The sequence below is a fragment of the Echinops telfairi genome, unplaced genomic scaffold, assembly GCF_000313985.2.
Source record: "Echinops telfairi isolate 266 unplaced genomic scaffold, ASM31398v2 ScPeMD7_60;HRSCAF=208, whole genome shotgun sequence".
NCBI lineage: Eukaryota > Metazoa > Chordata > Mammalia > Afrosoricida > Tenrecidae > Echinops > Echinops telfairi.
Genome location: NW_022103958.1, coordinates 38,407,490 through 38,423,295, shown reverse-complemented (window position 1 = coordinate 38,423,295; position 15,806 = coordinate 38,407,490). Strand labels below are relative to the sequence as shown.

The window sequence follows — 15,806 nt, the reverse complement described above, 5'->3', positions numbered from 1 at the left end:
TGTTTTGAGAATGATGAGGGCAATGGATGTACAAATGTGCTTTATACAATTGATGTATGTATGGATTGTGATAAGAGTTGTATGAGCCCCTAATAAAATGATTAAAAAAAAGAACTATCTACAGGGGATCAAAGTGACATCAGCAACTTGAACATTATGCAGGAACCCTCAGAGTCAGGAATTTATGGTGATGGGAAATAAATCATCTGAAACGGAGAGTGAGATGGTTGCACAACTCAAACAATGTACCTGTACCTGTGTACATGCTCCGGTCTAGCCCGCAGTGAAGGGCAGGACTGACGTCATGGTAGTGGAGAGTGGTGGTTCCTCAAGGAACCAGAGGAACATTGTGTGTTTCATCGATGCTTTACTGCTCCCTGGTTGCCTCATCCCTTCCTTGTCACCCTTCATTGAGGGGATGTCCCATTGTCCACAGATGGGTTTTGGATCTCTGCTCCACACCCCCTCATTCTCAACAATGGGTTTTTTGGGTTTGTTTGGGGTCTTCTGATGCGTGTTACCCAGTCCTGAGGACACATTATGATTGCATAGTCTGTGTGCTTCTTCCATATGGGCTTGCAGGTTATCTGCTAGAGGGCCACTTGTTTAACTTCAAGCCTTTAAGACCCTAGATAGCCCAGCACCATCCTTTTGATAGCCCAGCACCATCCTTCTTTTTCAGTAGCGATATAAGGAGGGGAGTGTGGGAAGGTAGGGGAGGAGGGAGGAAGGGGGAACCAATCCTAAAGATAAACATATAACCACACCCACCCCTTCCAAGCAGATGAACAACAAAACCCATAGGGGAAGGAGACAATCATCAGTTTTAGATATGAAAATAATAATAATTTATAATTTATCAATAGGTCATGAGGGTGGGAGGGAGAAGAAATGAGAGGAGCTGATAACCAAGATCTCAATGGGAAGTAAATGTCTAGAAAATAATGATGGCAACTTATGTACAAATATACTCGATACAATTGATGTATGGATTGTTATGAGCTGTAAGTGCCATCAATAAAATGATCTTTTAATTAAAAAAAAAAGAATATAGCCTGCTAGATTCCTTTTCTTTTTTTTTATCATTTTATTAGGGGCTCATACAACTCTTAATCACAATCCATACACACATCAATGTGTAAAGCGCATTTGTACATTCATTGCCCTCATCATTCTCAAAACATTTCTTTTCCACTTAAACTCCCGGCATTAGGTCCTCATTTTCCCCTCCCTCCCTGCTCCCCTCTCCCTCACGAGCCCTTGCTAGTTTATAAATTGTTACTTTGTCATATCTTGCCCTGTCCGACGTCTCCCTTCGCCCACTTTTCTGTTGTCCGTCCCCCAGGGAGGAGGTCACATATAGTTCCTTGTAATCGGTTCCCTCTTTCCTACCCACTCTCTCTCTGCCCTCCCTGCTCACACCACTGGTCGTGTAGGGCTCATCCGCCTTGGATTCCCTGGATTTTCAGTTCCTATCTAGATTCCTTTTCACTAATAATCTTAAAGCTAAGTAGTCATCTGCTTTACTCTATAGGTTTTCCATCTAGTAAAGAAATAACATGAAAATTTAAGTAATCAAGATTTAATAGAAGACAGTTAATGCTCTTCTCAACACAATGCTTGTCTTTTATTTGCACTTAAAATTTTTGCCTAACTTTTTCTGGAGGTACATGAAAATGTGTTTGTAATGGTTAGAAGACAAAGAATAGTGGTAGCAGACTGAGGGGAAAGAATATATTTTAGAGCCCTCTGATTTTTCTATTTTAAAAAAATCCTATTTTATTTAAAATAGATAATACATGCACCTAGTGCGTAATTCAAAAGGCACATAAAGAAAGAAATTCCATGAAAAGCAAGTGTCCTTTACCTCTGTTTCTTAGCTGTTGAGTTATCCTCCTTCCCAGAGGTAGCCATCTTTACCAGTTTCTTGAATATTTGGCCAGTAATCATCTATGTATTTATACGCATATATGTAGATTCCCCCCACCCCTTGCATTTTTCCTTTCTGTATCCAAACCGATTGTTATTGAGTAGATTCCACTCTTCTTCGGGGTGTCTAGGCTGACATCTTTATGGAAGTGGGCAGCCTCATCTTCTCTGCTGGAGCTGCTAGTATATTCAAAGCTCTGACATTTTTGGCTGACCGCCAAGCACTTTCAGCTATTGTGCCATGCAGGGCTTCTCGGAAGATGCAAACTATACCATCTCACATGCCCTTTTATTTGCCCAATCCCCTATTGGTAGACATTTTAAATCTTTGGGTATCAATGCTAAAATGAATAAATCGTTTCATACATTCCTAATGCTAGCAACAGAGCACAATTTTAGAAATAGAATGACAGGATCAAAGGTAACGGTGTTTTAAATTGTGTTAAATTTGTCACGTTATTTTACTTATTTATGTTTGTTAGTTGCCATCCATCCAGTTCCCACTAATCGCAGTCTTCTTCACAACAGAATGAAATACTGCTGAGTTCTGTGCCGGCTTCACCGTTGTTGTTGCACTTGCCCCATTTTTGTTGCCGTTGTCAGTCCGGCCTGTTGAGGGCCGTCTTCTTCTCTGCTGCCCCTCTGCTTTCCCGAGCATGGCAGGCTGGGCTGATTTACAGCCCAGTGAGCGGTGTGCGAGTTCCTGTTCTACAGATGGAAGAGTCCTCCTATGGGTACAAGTTGGTTTGTGAATAAATGTCATGGAGGGAGCCGTATCTGACCTCCTCTGGCTTCCTTATTGCCATGAGTAAGGGTCAGGCATGGCTCCACCTTTCATCCTTCTTAACCTGCTCTGACACCAACCGTTCCTCCTATGGCACTCTCCTTCTCTGTTGGGCTCAATAACTCATTGCTTTGTTCACACAGAACTCACAGAGAATACTCACATTTCAGGGTGTTTTATTAGGGAAGTTAAACAACTCCAAGGCTATCAAGTCAATTCTGCCTCATTGTGACCCTGTAGAACAGGGTAGACTGCCCTGTGGTTTCCCAGACCGTAACTTTGTACTGGATTAGAAAACCTTGTCTTTTCCCCAGGTCTAGAACTATTGACTTTGTGCTTAGCAGCCCAAGAGTAACCACTACACCACCACTTGTAATTCAGGTTCAGGCCAGATTCAGAGAAGGCCTTGGAATAAGGATATCATTGTTGATGTGAGATGGATCTTGGCCTAGAGCAGAGAATACCAGAAAGGCATTTACCTGTGTTTTATTGACTATGCAAAGGCATTTCTACCGTGGGTCATAACAAACCATGGATAGCCTTGAGAAGATTGGGAATTCCGAACACTCATTTATGCTCATGTACATGATCAAGGGGCAGTTGTGGGTATAGATCAAGGGAATACTGCATGGCTTAAAATTAGGAAAGATGTGTGTCAGGTTTGTATCCTCACCTTACTTAGTGTATATGCCGAGCAAATAATTTGAGAAGCTGCATTATTTGAAGAAGAGTGTGGCATCTATATTGGAAGAAGGTTTATTAACAACCTGAAATATGCAGATGACCTAGCCTTGCTTGCTGAAAGCAAGGAGGACTTGATGAAGATCCAGGATTGCAGTTTTCAGTGTAGATTACAACTCAATGTAAAGAAGGCCCAAATCCTCATCTACTAGACCAATAAATGGAGATATATTGGTAAATGGAGAAATGAAGTTGTCAAGGATTTCTTTTTGCTGGGATCCACAGTCAATGCTCATGGAAACAGACGTCAAGAGATCAAATGGCACACTGCATTTGGTCAATCTACTGCACAGAACTTCACTAAAATGTTGTAAAGCAAGCATGTTACTTTGGTGACTAAGGTGTCTTTGACCCAAACCATGGTATTTTTAATGGTCTCATAGGCATGTGTAATTGGGCATTGAATAAGGAAGATTGAAGAAGAATCGATGTGTGTGAATTATGGTGCTGGCAAAGAATCTTGAAAATACCATCAACTTTCAAAAGAACAAACAAATCTTTCTTAGAAGTAGTACAGTCAGAATGCTCCTTAGACACAAGGATGTGTGAGACTTTGTCTTACATACTTTGGATATGTCAGGAGAGACCAGTCCCTGAAGAAGGACATCATGTTCAGTACAGTAGAAGGGCAGTGAAAAAGAGGAAGGCCTTTGATAAGATGGATTGACAGTGGCTTCAACAATGGACTCAAACAAAAGAATAATTGTGAGGATGCTGCAGAACAAGCAGTGTTTTTTTCTCTGTTGTGCATAGGGTCGTTATGAGTCAGAACTGACTCAATGGCACCTAACAACCACAATAGTAATTAGGGAAGCTATCGTGCTCCCACAAGTCAGAATCAGTAAACAGTAAGGATACAGTCACTGGTGGTCCTCAGCTTCTCAGCCACCATTGGCTTCTGCTCTTTGGGCCCAGAAACCTTCCTATTCCTTGGCCTCACAGCTCCAGGATCTCAGTGCTACTCCTCTGTCTCATGGTTTCCTAGCTTGACCTTTGGACTTGGCTTGACTCCTTTGCTCTGTCCCATGGTCCCCGTGCCATAGCCCCCTAGGGAGCAGTTTCATCTTATCCTATAGGGTTGTTATGAGGTGGAATCTGCTCCCTCGCAGTTGGATTTTGGATTGGTTCCATATATACCCACTGATTATCAGTTTTGTTTCTTAAAATCTAAGTGAAAAATAGATCTTAGAACCACAATTAGCATTTTCCTGACTAAAGTTGAACAGTTTTACAGGTGATTTCTTTTTTTTTCTCTTTGTCCCGGTGTTTGAGGATAGAACCAGCGAACAGGTAGCCGCTGGCACCAAAGACATGACACGGAGTCCACTCTCTCTGCCTCCGTACCTAACAGGGACCAGGACTGCACGCCCGGCCCCCGCCAAGAAAAGGAGGGCCAGATGATTTCTTAAAGAACCATTTGCATTTTGTATTTAATTATACCTCCCTTTCTTACTGGGAGAGAATTCCAGTTGTAGCATTTTATATCAGAAACAACAATATGTATGTAGCAGTGTGTGTGTGAGGAAATATTCTTTATGTTGTCTTTGTTTTTTATTTGCCTCAAGTAAATGATTATTATAGATTATTATGTAGTCTTGAGATGCTGAAAATTGGCTCTTAGTGGTGAGGTAGCAGTGGGCATAATAGAACTTTACTATTCAAGATTATGATTTCTAGCATCACTAGGGAGCTTTTAGAAATGAAGATGTTCAGGCCCATTCCAGAACATTGAATCAGATTTAATTAATTGGATTTTAATTATATTTCCAGGTCATTTGGAGATTGAATTAAATTACATATTGAAGTTCGGAAAGTACCAGTAGACTCTTTTTGTCCTAATGACTGTAGTCTCCCAAGGAGGATATGCACATTTACATTTATGGATTTGTTGAGGGTGGGTTGTTTAACACGAACTTGGTTCTAGATTGGACTGGCAAGAAGCTCGGAGGTACGGACTTCATTCATGGAGAAATTGGAGCCAAGGGTCTTCTGATAGAACTTTATTCATCACTTTTAGAGGGGGATTTATGCATTGAAATAGAATTTCTATTTAGAGGCCATAGAGGTTAGGGACAGATTCTTCTGCAAGAACTAGCAACATCTTGGCAGATTTGAAGAATTAAGCCAGGTGGAATAGAATTTAAATCAGTGTTTAGGACCCCAGTAGAGTATCGAGAGTACAATCTAGGTACTAGGCCAGAAACTCAGGATCTTGAGTTGGTCAAGTGTTTGTATACCTTTTCTGTAAAGGATTAGGTCAGATAATACACATTTTAGACCATACAATTGGACCTGACAGTTTCTATCATGACCACTCAGTTGTGCTGTTGTAGTACAAATGCAGGTGTAGGCAGTTTATGAGGTTCTATCCCAATAACAATTTTACAAAGAAACCCAGATATGTGGAATTTGGCTCCCCAGTTTCTCCTTTCTCTCCTATACTGTGAGGGTAAGTGTCAAATATTGTTAGTAGGGTTCCGGTTCCTAGATGTACAGGTTTATTCCAAACAGCATGTGCTTAAGCATGCCTCTGCCCTCAGGAGGGCTACAGACAAGTTGGCTCAATATGCACCCGTGTTTGTCTTGTTAGAGAACCTTTAAAAAATGGATACTCTTTGTGCCATGGGAAAAAACTATTTTGAAGTCAGGGATAATACAAAGTTCTAACAAAATTCAAATGGGCATCTTCTAAAATCACTGAAACTTTCCTAAAGTTTTGCAAGAATACTGCCTCACACAAAACAACAGTTTTAGAAGGTTTAGAAGGCTTGGGAAAACCTTGAAGATGAACCAAGAGCGGGAAGGCTGTTAACCTCAACAAATGAACTTCTGGCTAAAGTCCAGACATTAGTGGAAGACAACCATTGAAGATCACTGATGCAGTAGCACCTGAAATTGGGATCTCAGGTGGTTCAGTATTTTCAATTTTAAGTGAACATCTTGGTCTCAGCAAGCTCTTGTGGCTTCATAGGTTAGGTAAAGAAAGATCAGCTAGCTTCTAGGGCTAATCTTTATATCAGTCTTTTCAAAGCAAGATTGAAGTGAAGATAAAGTAGTTTTATGGAATGCATGAAAGATGGGAAAGACTCTTGGATTTACCAATATAATTCAGAGAGCTCGGGCTGCCACAGGGAATCTTGGTGGGCCAGTTAAATTCAAGGCAGAAAGATCATCTCCAAAGGTGACCGTGACCTTTAAAAAAAAAAATTCTTTTAAATGGTGGTGGTGGGATTCGATAGGGATAACCAGGATAGAGTTCCTCAAAGGGCACAGGATGGCATCTGAAGAGAGACTTAAGCTCTAGTATCAGACTTATGGACTTGAGTTGGACCGGGCTGGGGTGTTCTTTTGATATACAATTACTTCTTGATAGAAAGCTCTTTCTTACACATACATGAGTGTCACTGCATTTGTTTCTCTAGTCAACCCGGCCTAACACACTGTAAGACAGAGGTGAGGGGATATATTATCTGTATTTTAAAGATTGGGAAACTACAGAACCAAATGAATTAAGTTCATGCAAGTTAATTAGGAAAGCTTGGATTCCATCCAGCTCCGACCTGCTAGACTTAGAACCTAAGTGTTTGTGGCTGCATCATAGCATTGGGTTACCTGAAAGACTTGCTTTCACAAAGGGGTCTACCTTATTGAGCAGGTAGCACTTTATAGGGGAGCCTGATTTCATATAGTACTGAAAATAGGCTTCCCTAGAGATTTCGCTTTCAAACAGCTCACTGTGTTTTACAAAAAGGTACTTCAGGCCAATTACTTTTTTCAGAGGTATTAGGTCCAATATGATGAAACATATGGGCAGTATTCCTCCTATGGAGCTGCAAAAGCAAATATCTGTACTTTATCCTTGGTTGTGGGCTAAATATGTTACCAAAGCTTTTAATTGCCAGGGAACACTGAGCAGTTTTTTTTTTTTTTGAAAAGGGGCTGGTAAGCCAAATAAGTTTGGGAACCTATGATGTATAGGATTACATTAGAATAGATGTCTGTAGAAACATGCTCGAATTTTGTTTGTAATTTTAAACAAAATCCCAGAGCTGCTTGTCTTTACCTTCACAGCCTTGGGGTTTTTGTTTCTGATTTTCCAGTGAATGACTTCAACTAAATAAAGTCTTTCAATGGATTGGTAAGAAGAGGTTGGAAATAAAACCACTGAACCTTTTGCTATTTGCTTATTTCTTAATCTGAGAATGATGTTGTTTTCACTTGACTTGATAGTAGTAATTATTAAATCCACCTGGATGGTTTTCTGAGTCAGGTTTTAAGTTTGACAGTAGGTCTTTTGGCTTCGTTCCTTTATTGGTGCCTGAGGAAATAGCCTACAGGGGAATCCGGATAGGATAAAGTCTAATTCATTGCCTTCGAGTTTTAACTGTCTCAACAAGTTAACAAATTTCTGTTCTGTTGCTACTTTAGGAGCCGTGGTGGCATGTTGACTAGGAATTGAGCTATGATTCACAAAGTCAATATTTTAAAACCCCTAGCTGTTTCTTGGCAGCAAGCTGAGCTTTCTACTCCCATAAAAGGTTATAGGCTCGGGAACTTAAGGGGCAGTTTTATCCTTCTCTTTAGGGTCTCCATAAGTCAGAATCGACTTGAAGTTTGGTTTGGATTGCTGTCTTGGCTCAGCAACTTTCATTGTAAAATAACGGAGAATTTTAAGGATTCCTCAGTTAGAATTCACTATATTTCATACATTAACAATTTATCTGGAGCAGAATTTTGCCCTTTTATGCAATTAGTCAAAGCCAAAAAGACCTTGTAATAAAAGCTGGGTTTTTTGGTTTTTTTTCCTATATGGAATCATTGACCTTTAGAACTGGAAAAGAGGACCTTTCTAATCATCTGCTGGAACCCCTTAACTTTCTCTGAACTTCTCTTTAAGTGCTGTGTACTTGTATCTGAGTTGATGGCCTTTATCACATTGATGGACAAGTTGAAACATTTTGTGCCCTTTATAAATGTGGAATTTGGTTGAGAATATGGGTTCAAACTTAGCTCTCCCACATACTTGGGCTTAGTGACATTGAGCAGAAAAATTATTAAGGCAACTTGTGGGAAATTGCATCTGAAAGCATTTGAAATAATATTGGTACTTGGCCCATGGAATTATCATTCATTCCGTTCTCCCCAATTCTTACTTCTCATACACAGTTCACATCTATTTTTATGCTAAGCAAGTGTCTGCAATAAGCTGCTTAAATTATTTTAAAAGTTTTAATTTTTTTTAGTTCTAATACAAAGGAACTCCTTTATATGAAAACTCCTGTATCTAAAAACTGTCCTTTTTTAATGCTAGAATTTTGTGTCTTTCTAGTTATTGGAATCGCTCACTTGCATTGTCTACTTAAATATGTTTTTAGAAGTTGAAAATGAGAAAAGGTGGCTCTTGCCTGTAATCATTTATTTGAGCTAAGTTTCTAAAAGTTAATGAGTCACCCTTACTAGACGTGCACTAGTGATGTTGGTTCTCACTCATAACAGTCTCGTGTACAGCAGAATGAAACACTGCCTTATCCTGTGTCATCTTTGTAAGCTTTCCTGTACTTGAGCCTGTTATTGCAGCCAATGTGTTCATCCATCTCACTAAGATCTTCCATTTTCCAATGACCCTCTCCTTGACCAAACATGATGATGTCTTTCTGCAGGGATTGAACCTTCCTGATAACATGTCCTAAGTACCTGAGACGAAGACTTCACTATCTTTGTTTCTAAGGAGCCTTCAGGCTGTTAATTCTTGCAGGATTTTTATGCCATGCTTGGGCCTGTTTCAAAGGAGTTTGACTCAATAGAATAGTTGCAGCTGTACATCCACAAGGAAGGGCTAGAAATTCAAGCTGAAATCAGAGTAGGATATGGAACTATTGGTATGAAACCATTTATTGGTAGCAAATGGTACTTGACTGAAACAAACAGCTGTCCACTGGTTCTTAATATCATGACCCTGATTCTACCTTACACATCTGGCTAGACCAGAGCCATGTACATGAGTACAGATAAGAGCTGAACACACAGGGAATGTAGGACAGATAAACTCCTCGAGACCAATATTGAGAGTAGCCATACCAGGAGGGTAAAGGGAAGGTGGGGGAAGAAAGGGAGAACCAATCACAATGACCTACCTATAACCCACTCCCGGGGGGTGGGGGGTGAACAACAGACGAGGGGGTAATGGGAAACATCGGACAGTAGTGCAAGACATGAAAAAATAATAATTTATAAATTATCAAGGGTTCATGAGGGAAGGAGAGGGAGTGGGAAATGAGCTGAAACCAAGGGCTCAAGTAGAAAGAAAATGCTTTGAAAACGATGATGGAAGCAAATGTGCTTGAGACAATGGATGTATGTATGGATTGTGATAAGAGTTGTATGAGCTCCCAATAAAATGATTTTTAAAAAATGGTGCTTGGCTGAAAGCAGAGAATACCAAAAGCATGTTTATCTGTTTTTTGTTTGCTATGAAGGGCATTTAATTATGTGTATCATAACAAACAGTAGGTAATAATATAAGAAATGGTAGTTCCAGAAGACTCAGTTATGCTCATGTGGCACTATACTTAGACCAAGAAGCAGTTAGTGAACAAAACAGAGAGAATAAATACTGCACTGTTTAAGACAAGCAGAGGTGTCAGAATTTCCTTTCACCGTATTTACTCAATTTGTATGCTGAGCTAATATTCTGAGAAGCTGGAATATACAGGGGGAAAGAGGGTCATCAGTGTTGGTGGCAGGCTAAGTAACAATCTGTGATATGCAGATGATACAACCTTGCTTGCTGAAAGTGAAGAGGACTTGAAATACCTATTGATGAGATCAAAGACTACAACCTTCAGTATGGATTATACCACCACATGTAAGAAAATAAAAGTCCTCATTATGGACTCTTAACTGATTCTTTTGGAGCAATACACAACATCGTGATAAACAGAGGGAATTTTGATTGGAGTTGTCACAGATTTCATTTTACTCGAATTCACAATCAGTGTCTGTGGATTCAGGGAATCCATGACATACTGCAAAAGTCCTCTTGAAAGCTGCCACTTGAAAACTAAGGTGTTCCTGATCCAAGCCAGGGTATTTTCAGTCACCTCATGTGCACATGAAATCTAAATAAGGAATGCATAATTCATATTGATGCATTTTAATTATGGTATTGGCAAAGAATGTTAAATAGACTAGGATTTGACAGAAGAATGAACACATGTGTTTTAGGAGTACAGCCAGAATATATCTTAGAGGGGAAGATGGCAAGTCATCTTAGGTAAACGTCATGCTTAGTACAGGAGGAGATGGGTATGGAAAAAGAGAAATTCTCAACGAGATGAACTGACACAGCGGATACCACAATGGACTCAACCGAACAAAGCTGGTGAGGATGGCAAGGGCCAGGCAGTGCTTTGTTCTGTTGGACCAGGGGGTATCGGAACATTTGTGGGAAAGTTGAGTTAAAAGATCATGGGATTTTTCCAGGGACTATTTGAAGCCCTTTTGCGTGAATCCCTGTGAGTTAGAACTGATTCGATGGCACCCACTGCTACTGCTGTACTTTTCATAAGTGTGACACCAGTCTGTACTCCTCCAGCAGTCAATGAGCATCCCAGTGGCTGGGTATCCTTACCACTATTGTTTATTGTTTGTTTGCTTTTATTGTAGCTACGCTGGAGTGGGAAATTGATATAGTGGCATTGAACATTGTGATTTTCATCTTATTGCCCATTTTATTTTCATGCTTATTGACCATTTGGATACCCTCCTTTGTAATATGTCTGTTGAATCTTTGCTTATTTTTCTATTAACTTGTCTGTCCGTTTACTGATTTTTTTTTACATATTCTGAATATTTGTTGTTGTTGTTGTTGTTGTTGTTATTAAAGAAAAGCAACTGATGAATCCAGTGCTGCCAGTTGATTCTGACTGACTCATAGGGACTCTGTAGAACAGTGTAGAACTGCCACATGGAGTTTCCAAGACTTGTAAATCTTTATGGAAGCAGATTGTAATATATTTGTCCTGCAAAGAGGGTGTGGTTCCTTTTGTTTTTCTTTGTCTCCCTGAATTTGTGCATGTTTAGAGCAATCTTAGGCTAACATATTGTATGATATAATCCATATATCATACAATTCAATTGTTCAGTCTTATCAAGAATCATTGTACAATCTTTACACAGTCAATTTTCAAACACGGTCTTTCTTCTCCCCCACCCTCCATAATTAAATTGCCTTTAAAGTGAGTTGTATAATCATATTCAGTTCTAGTGCCCTGTTCCCTTCTGCTGATTTTTTTCTTTTTGAAGCTATGACAAATTAGGACACAAAGTGCGTGTATTTACTCCCTAGCTTAAGTGAAACATATGGATACAGTGAAGCTCCTCCTCTTCTCTGGTTGCATTTTACTCTTTATCATATGTGTGTGTTTCTAAGCAATACAGAACACTGTTGTGATGTAGTGCATAGCATGAATCTTCTGCATGTTATTTTTCATTCTTCATGGTCCTTTTGTTATTTCATTGTTTTACCGGATCTTTTCTGTTGTTTCAGTGGTATCGGAGTAAAGAAGTTAGGTCAGTTCATACATTTTTTTGATAAGCCTTTTTAAAAGGGAGATTTAAGCACCCTTTGGATATATTGTCATTAACAGACATGTTGGAAGAAGGACTTGGTGTTACCTCTTCTTGTTCCATCGGGTGATGCTAGGTGAATATGATACCTGGCCAGGTTATACAAGCAGGCAATTGAGTCTTACTCTTGCTGCTGACCTCTATTCAATGTTGTAAATCCCTTTAGAGGCAGAGAAACATTACCCAGTCCCATTTAGAGTTTAACTGGGGTTTAAATGAAAAGTTGGACTCTTCTTGCTGGAAGGGATTTTTAGAGCCCGTTTAGTATAAACTAAAGGAAAGAAACTCAGTCCAGAGAAATTGAGTGACTTGTCAGAAGTGATCCGGGGGAAAGCACAGGATTAGAAGTTACTGTTGCAGTTCCTTATTCTTTCTGCTTTTCTCCAGCGAACCAGAGGTTAGCATTCTTGTTCATCTTTAATTTTTGCCTGTCCTTTAAGATACTTAGCTTTCCAAGAGACATTTAGTAATTAAGAATGAACACAAATCTTGGAACTAATGCCTCTTTGTTGTCTTGCTTTTCTTAGGATCAGAATGGCTTCAATACCCGAATACTATGAGGGCAAAAATGTCCTCCTCACTGGGGCCACTGGCTTCCTAGGAAAGGTGCTTTTGGAGAAGTTGTTGAGGTCTTGTCCTAAGGTGAATTCAGTGTATGTTCTTGTGAGGCACAAAGCTGGACAAACACCCCAGGAGCGAGTGGAAGAAATCATTAGCGGCAAGGTAAGTCTGTGTGGAAAATGATCGTTTGGAGGGGAGAAAGAGCTCTGCATCTTTGTGTTGAATTATTGTACTCATCAACAGCTTGGTCTGTTTCTCCAGAATTCTGGAGCGGTAAAAGGTAAGCTGGAGTTCTTATAGGCTGCCAATAAACTGGCTATGACTTGTACAAGATCAATAGGAGAAATTAGCTTTCCTTTCTGGTGGACAAAAATGTATAAGGAGGTATAAATTATCTTTATGATGTACTTTAGTAAAGGCATGTTTTTAGAGTATTTGAGGAAGATTATTTGTAACTTGTCTTCAGAATAATAATAAGAGGTATTACTTATTATACTATGAGACATTAAAATCTGTGAGCACAGTTGGTTCCCCACAACAGTAAGGAAGTAGATATGTCTATATTCTAATTTTATGGAAATGAACATGATGACAGAAGGGTATACAATATTACTATGAAAACAGATTATATTATTTCATAACCATGAGCTTTGAAATTCAGTATAAATGAATGTATCATCGATTATAAGGTTAGTAGAGTAGGTACTTAGATTTTCAATGAAGATTAAACTACCTTTTAGCAGTGAAGAATTGCTGAAAAATCTCAAAGGTTACGATGTCTAAAAATAACTGTCAAGTTAGTAAATGAATAAACAATTGAGATGCACAGTGACTTTTACATGTTCTAGTCTGTTTTTAGCTTCAATAGGAATCTATTAAATTGTTAATTATGACTAACATTTACTGAGTACTTGCCTTGTGCAAGGTTCTGTGAGTGCAAAAGTGCATTATATGCATTTAACCATCACAATAAACCTTTTAAAAAAGTGGTAGTAGTTTTCCCATTATAAGCTCATGTATAGTATGTATTAGAGCCAATGTTTATTAACCCTGGTAATCTAACCCAGGGCTCCCCTTCTATAGATGTTGACATAATCCCATTTTACATATATGCTCAGTGAATTTTAGAGGTTGCAATTTTGTTTGTGGTTATCTAGCTGATAAATGTTAGTGATAGCATAAATAACCTAATAACCAATTTCTGTGTAAATAGGAAATTGAATGAAAAAAAGGAGAGGGGGAGTTCTTTGGGGTATAATGGGAACAGTAGTCTATAGATGTGAATAGTTTAATTACTTGTAGGAATTTAAGTCTGGACACATTGATTAAAAAATAGCTTACTATCCTAAAGGTAATGTCAAATGACGTCAGTGAAACTCATTGGGGGAACGGGAACATATTAGAAGACGATAAACAGAAACAGGAGGATGAAAGCTCGAGAACAACAGAGGTTTACAAAGCAAGTAGGAAAGAGTGAGTTAAAAGTTAGGATGGATAAATAAAAACTAAGAATGATTAAAGAACAGACAAGATCTCTACAGCAGTCTAGGGGTGTCTTAACATAAATTTTAATTTCTTAACATCACAGTCTTACCAAAGGGAATAGCTGGAATTCACTACAGTGACTTAAGATAAATAAAGAAAAATTAAACTAGTTAGAATGTTTTCTTAACCAAGTCTTGTCTCATTTGAAAAAGATTTCCACTCAAATATAGCTTTTGTTCAATAAGAAAGAAAATGTTCTAAAATTGATTGTGATGACTACAACTATTCTTGATGTGATTGAACTATTGAATTTATGATATGTGAATTATGGGCCAATAAAACTGTTTTAAAACAAAATATAACTTTTGTTCAGAAGGAAAACTTTACGTATATATTTTATGTATTTTATGAGTTAGTAGGAGTCTTGGTGGCACAGTGTGTTAATCATTGGGTTTTTTAAACTAGAAAGCTTGTGGTTGAGATCCAACAACTGCTTCATGGGGAAAACTGCCTTTATAGCTATTTAGAGTTTAAGAAATTCTGCGGAACAATTTTTTTCTGACCTATTGGTTATGCGTTAGGCTACTAACTGCAAGATCAGCAGTTCAAAATCAACAGCTGCTCCATGGGAGAAAAGTGGGGCTTTCTATTGCTGTAAAGAATTGCAGTCTCAGAAACTCACAGGGGTAGTTCTGCTCTGTCCAGTAGGGTCACAATGAGTTAGCATCCATGCAGTGACAGTGAGTGAGAATAAAGTTGCTATGAGTTGGAATCAACAAAGTGGCAGGTGAGTATAAAGAAGTAACCTTAGACTGCAGGGTTTTAAGAATGTATTATAAATTATTAGATTTTCCTTTTAAAAAGGAATAATTTGATAGTATTAATAGGGATATAAAGAATAGAAATATTTCCCTTTCTATGAAATTGTTAGTTTCCATTATGTTCCTTCTTAATTCACTCAATTCCCATGTAAGACTTTAAAGAATTTTTACTTAAACAAGGAAAGCAGCTTTCCTCTGAATTATGTTTTGATTTTAAAGTATATTTCTTTGAGAGCTAATGAGTGACTGTATAAGGAACATGATGAATACTAAACAGGAATTGTATACTCACTATTTCGCAAACCAGGAGAATTGGAGAAAAATTCAAGGCTTGAATTGTAATACTGAAGGATTCTTTGGACAAACATAGAAGAAGCATCAAAACCCAAAAGAAGATCGGAGGAATACATAGAATCAGTGAATCAAAAAGAATTGGTGGATTTTTAACCATTTCAGGAGGTTTCATGTGATCTAGAACTGATGGTTCTAAAGGAAGTAATTGAATCTGCACTGAAGGCATTATAGAAAAACAAAAATTCCAGGGATTTAGGAATACCAATTTAGAAGTTTTGAGAAACTACTATAATTATGGAGCTGCTCATTAGTTTAAAGAGATAGTTGGAAGACAAGTTACCTGACCATTTGACTGAAAAGAATCCATATTTTTGCCCGTTATAAAGAAAGGTGAACCAACAGAAGATAGAAATTATTGAACATTATCATTAATATCAAATGCAAATAAAATTTTGCTGAAGATAATTAAATGGTTACAGCACTACATTGACAGAGAACTGCCAGAAATTCAAGCTGGATTCAGAAGAGGATTTAGACTATGGAATATCATTGGTGATGTCAGA

General features: G+C 38.5%; 1 protein-coding gene and 1 pseudogene across 1 annotated transcript in view; one reads left to right on the top strand and one right to left on the bottom strand.

Annotated features, from left to right (window-relative positions):
* The window catches only part of FAR1 (fatty acyl-CoA reductase 1), a 74,650-nt gene that overhangs the window by 20,432 nt on the left and 38,412 nt on the right, over positions 1–15,806 (top strand). Inside the window, exon 2 of the mRNA XM_004711559.3 lies at positions 12,610–12,805. Within this exon, the coding sequence (XP_004711616.1) occupies positions 12,617–12,805 (189 nt within the window). The 5' untranslated portion in view covers positions 12,610–12,616. The remainder of the gene's footprint in view (positions 1–12,609; positions 12,806–15,806) is intronic.
* On the bottom strand, positions 4,708–4,846 carry LOC115869881 (annotated as a pseudogene).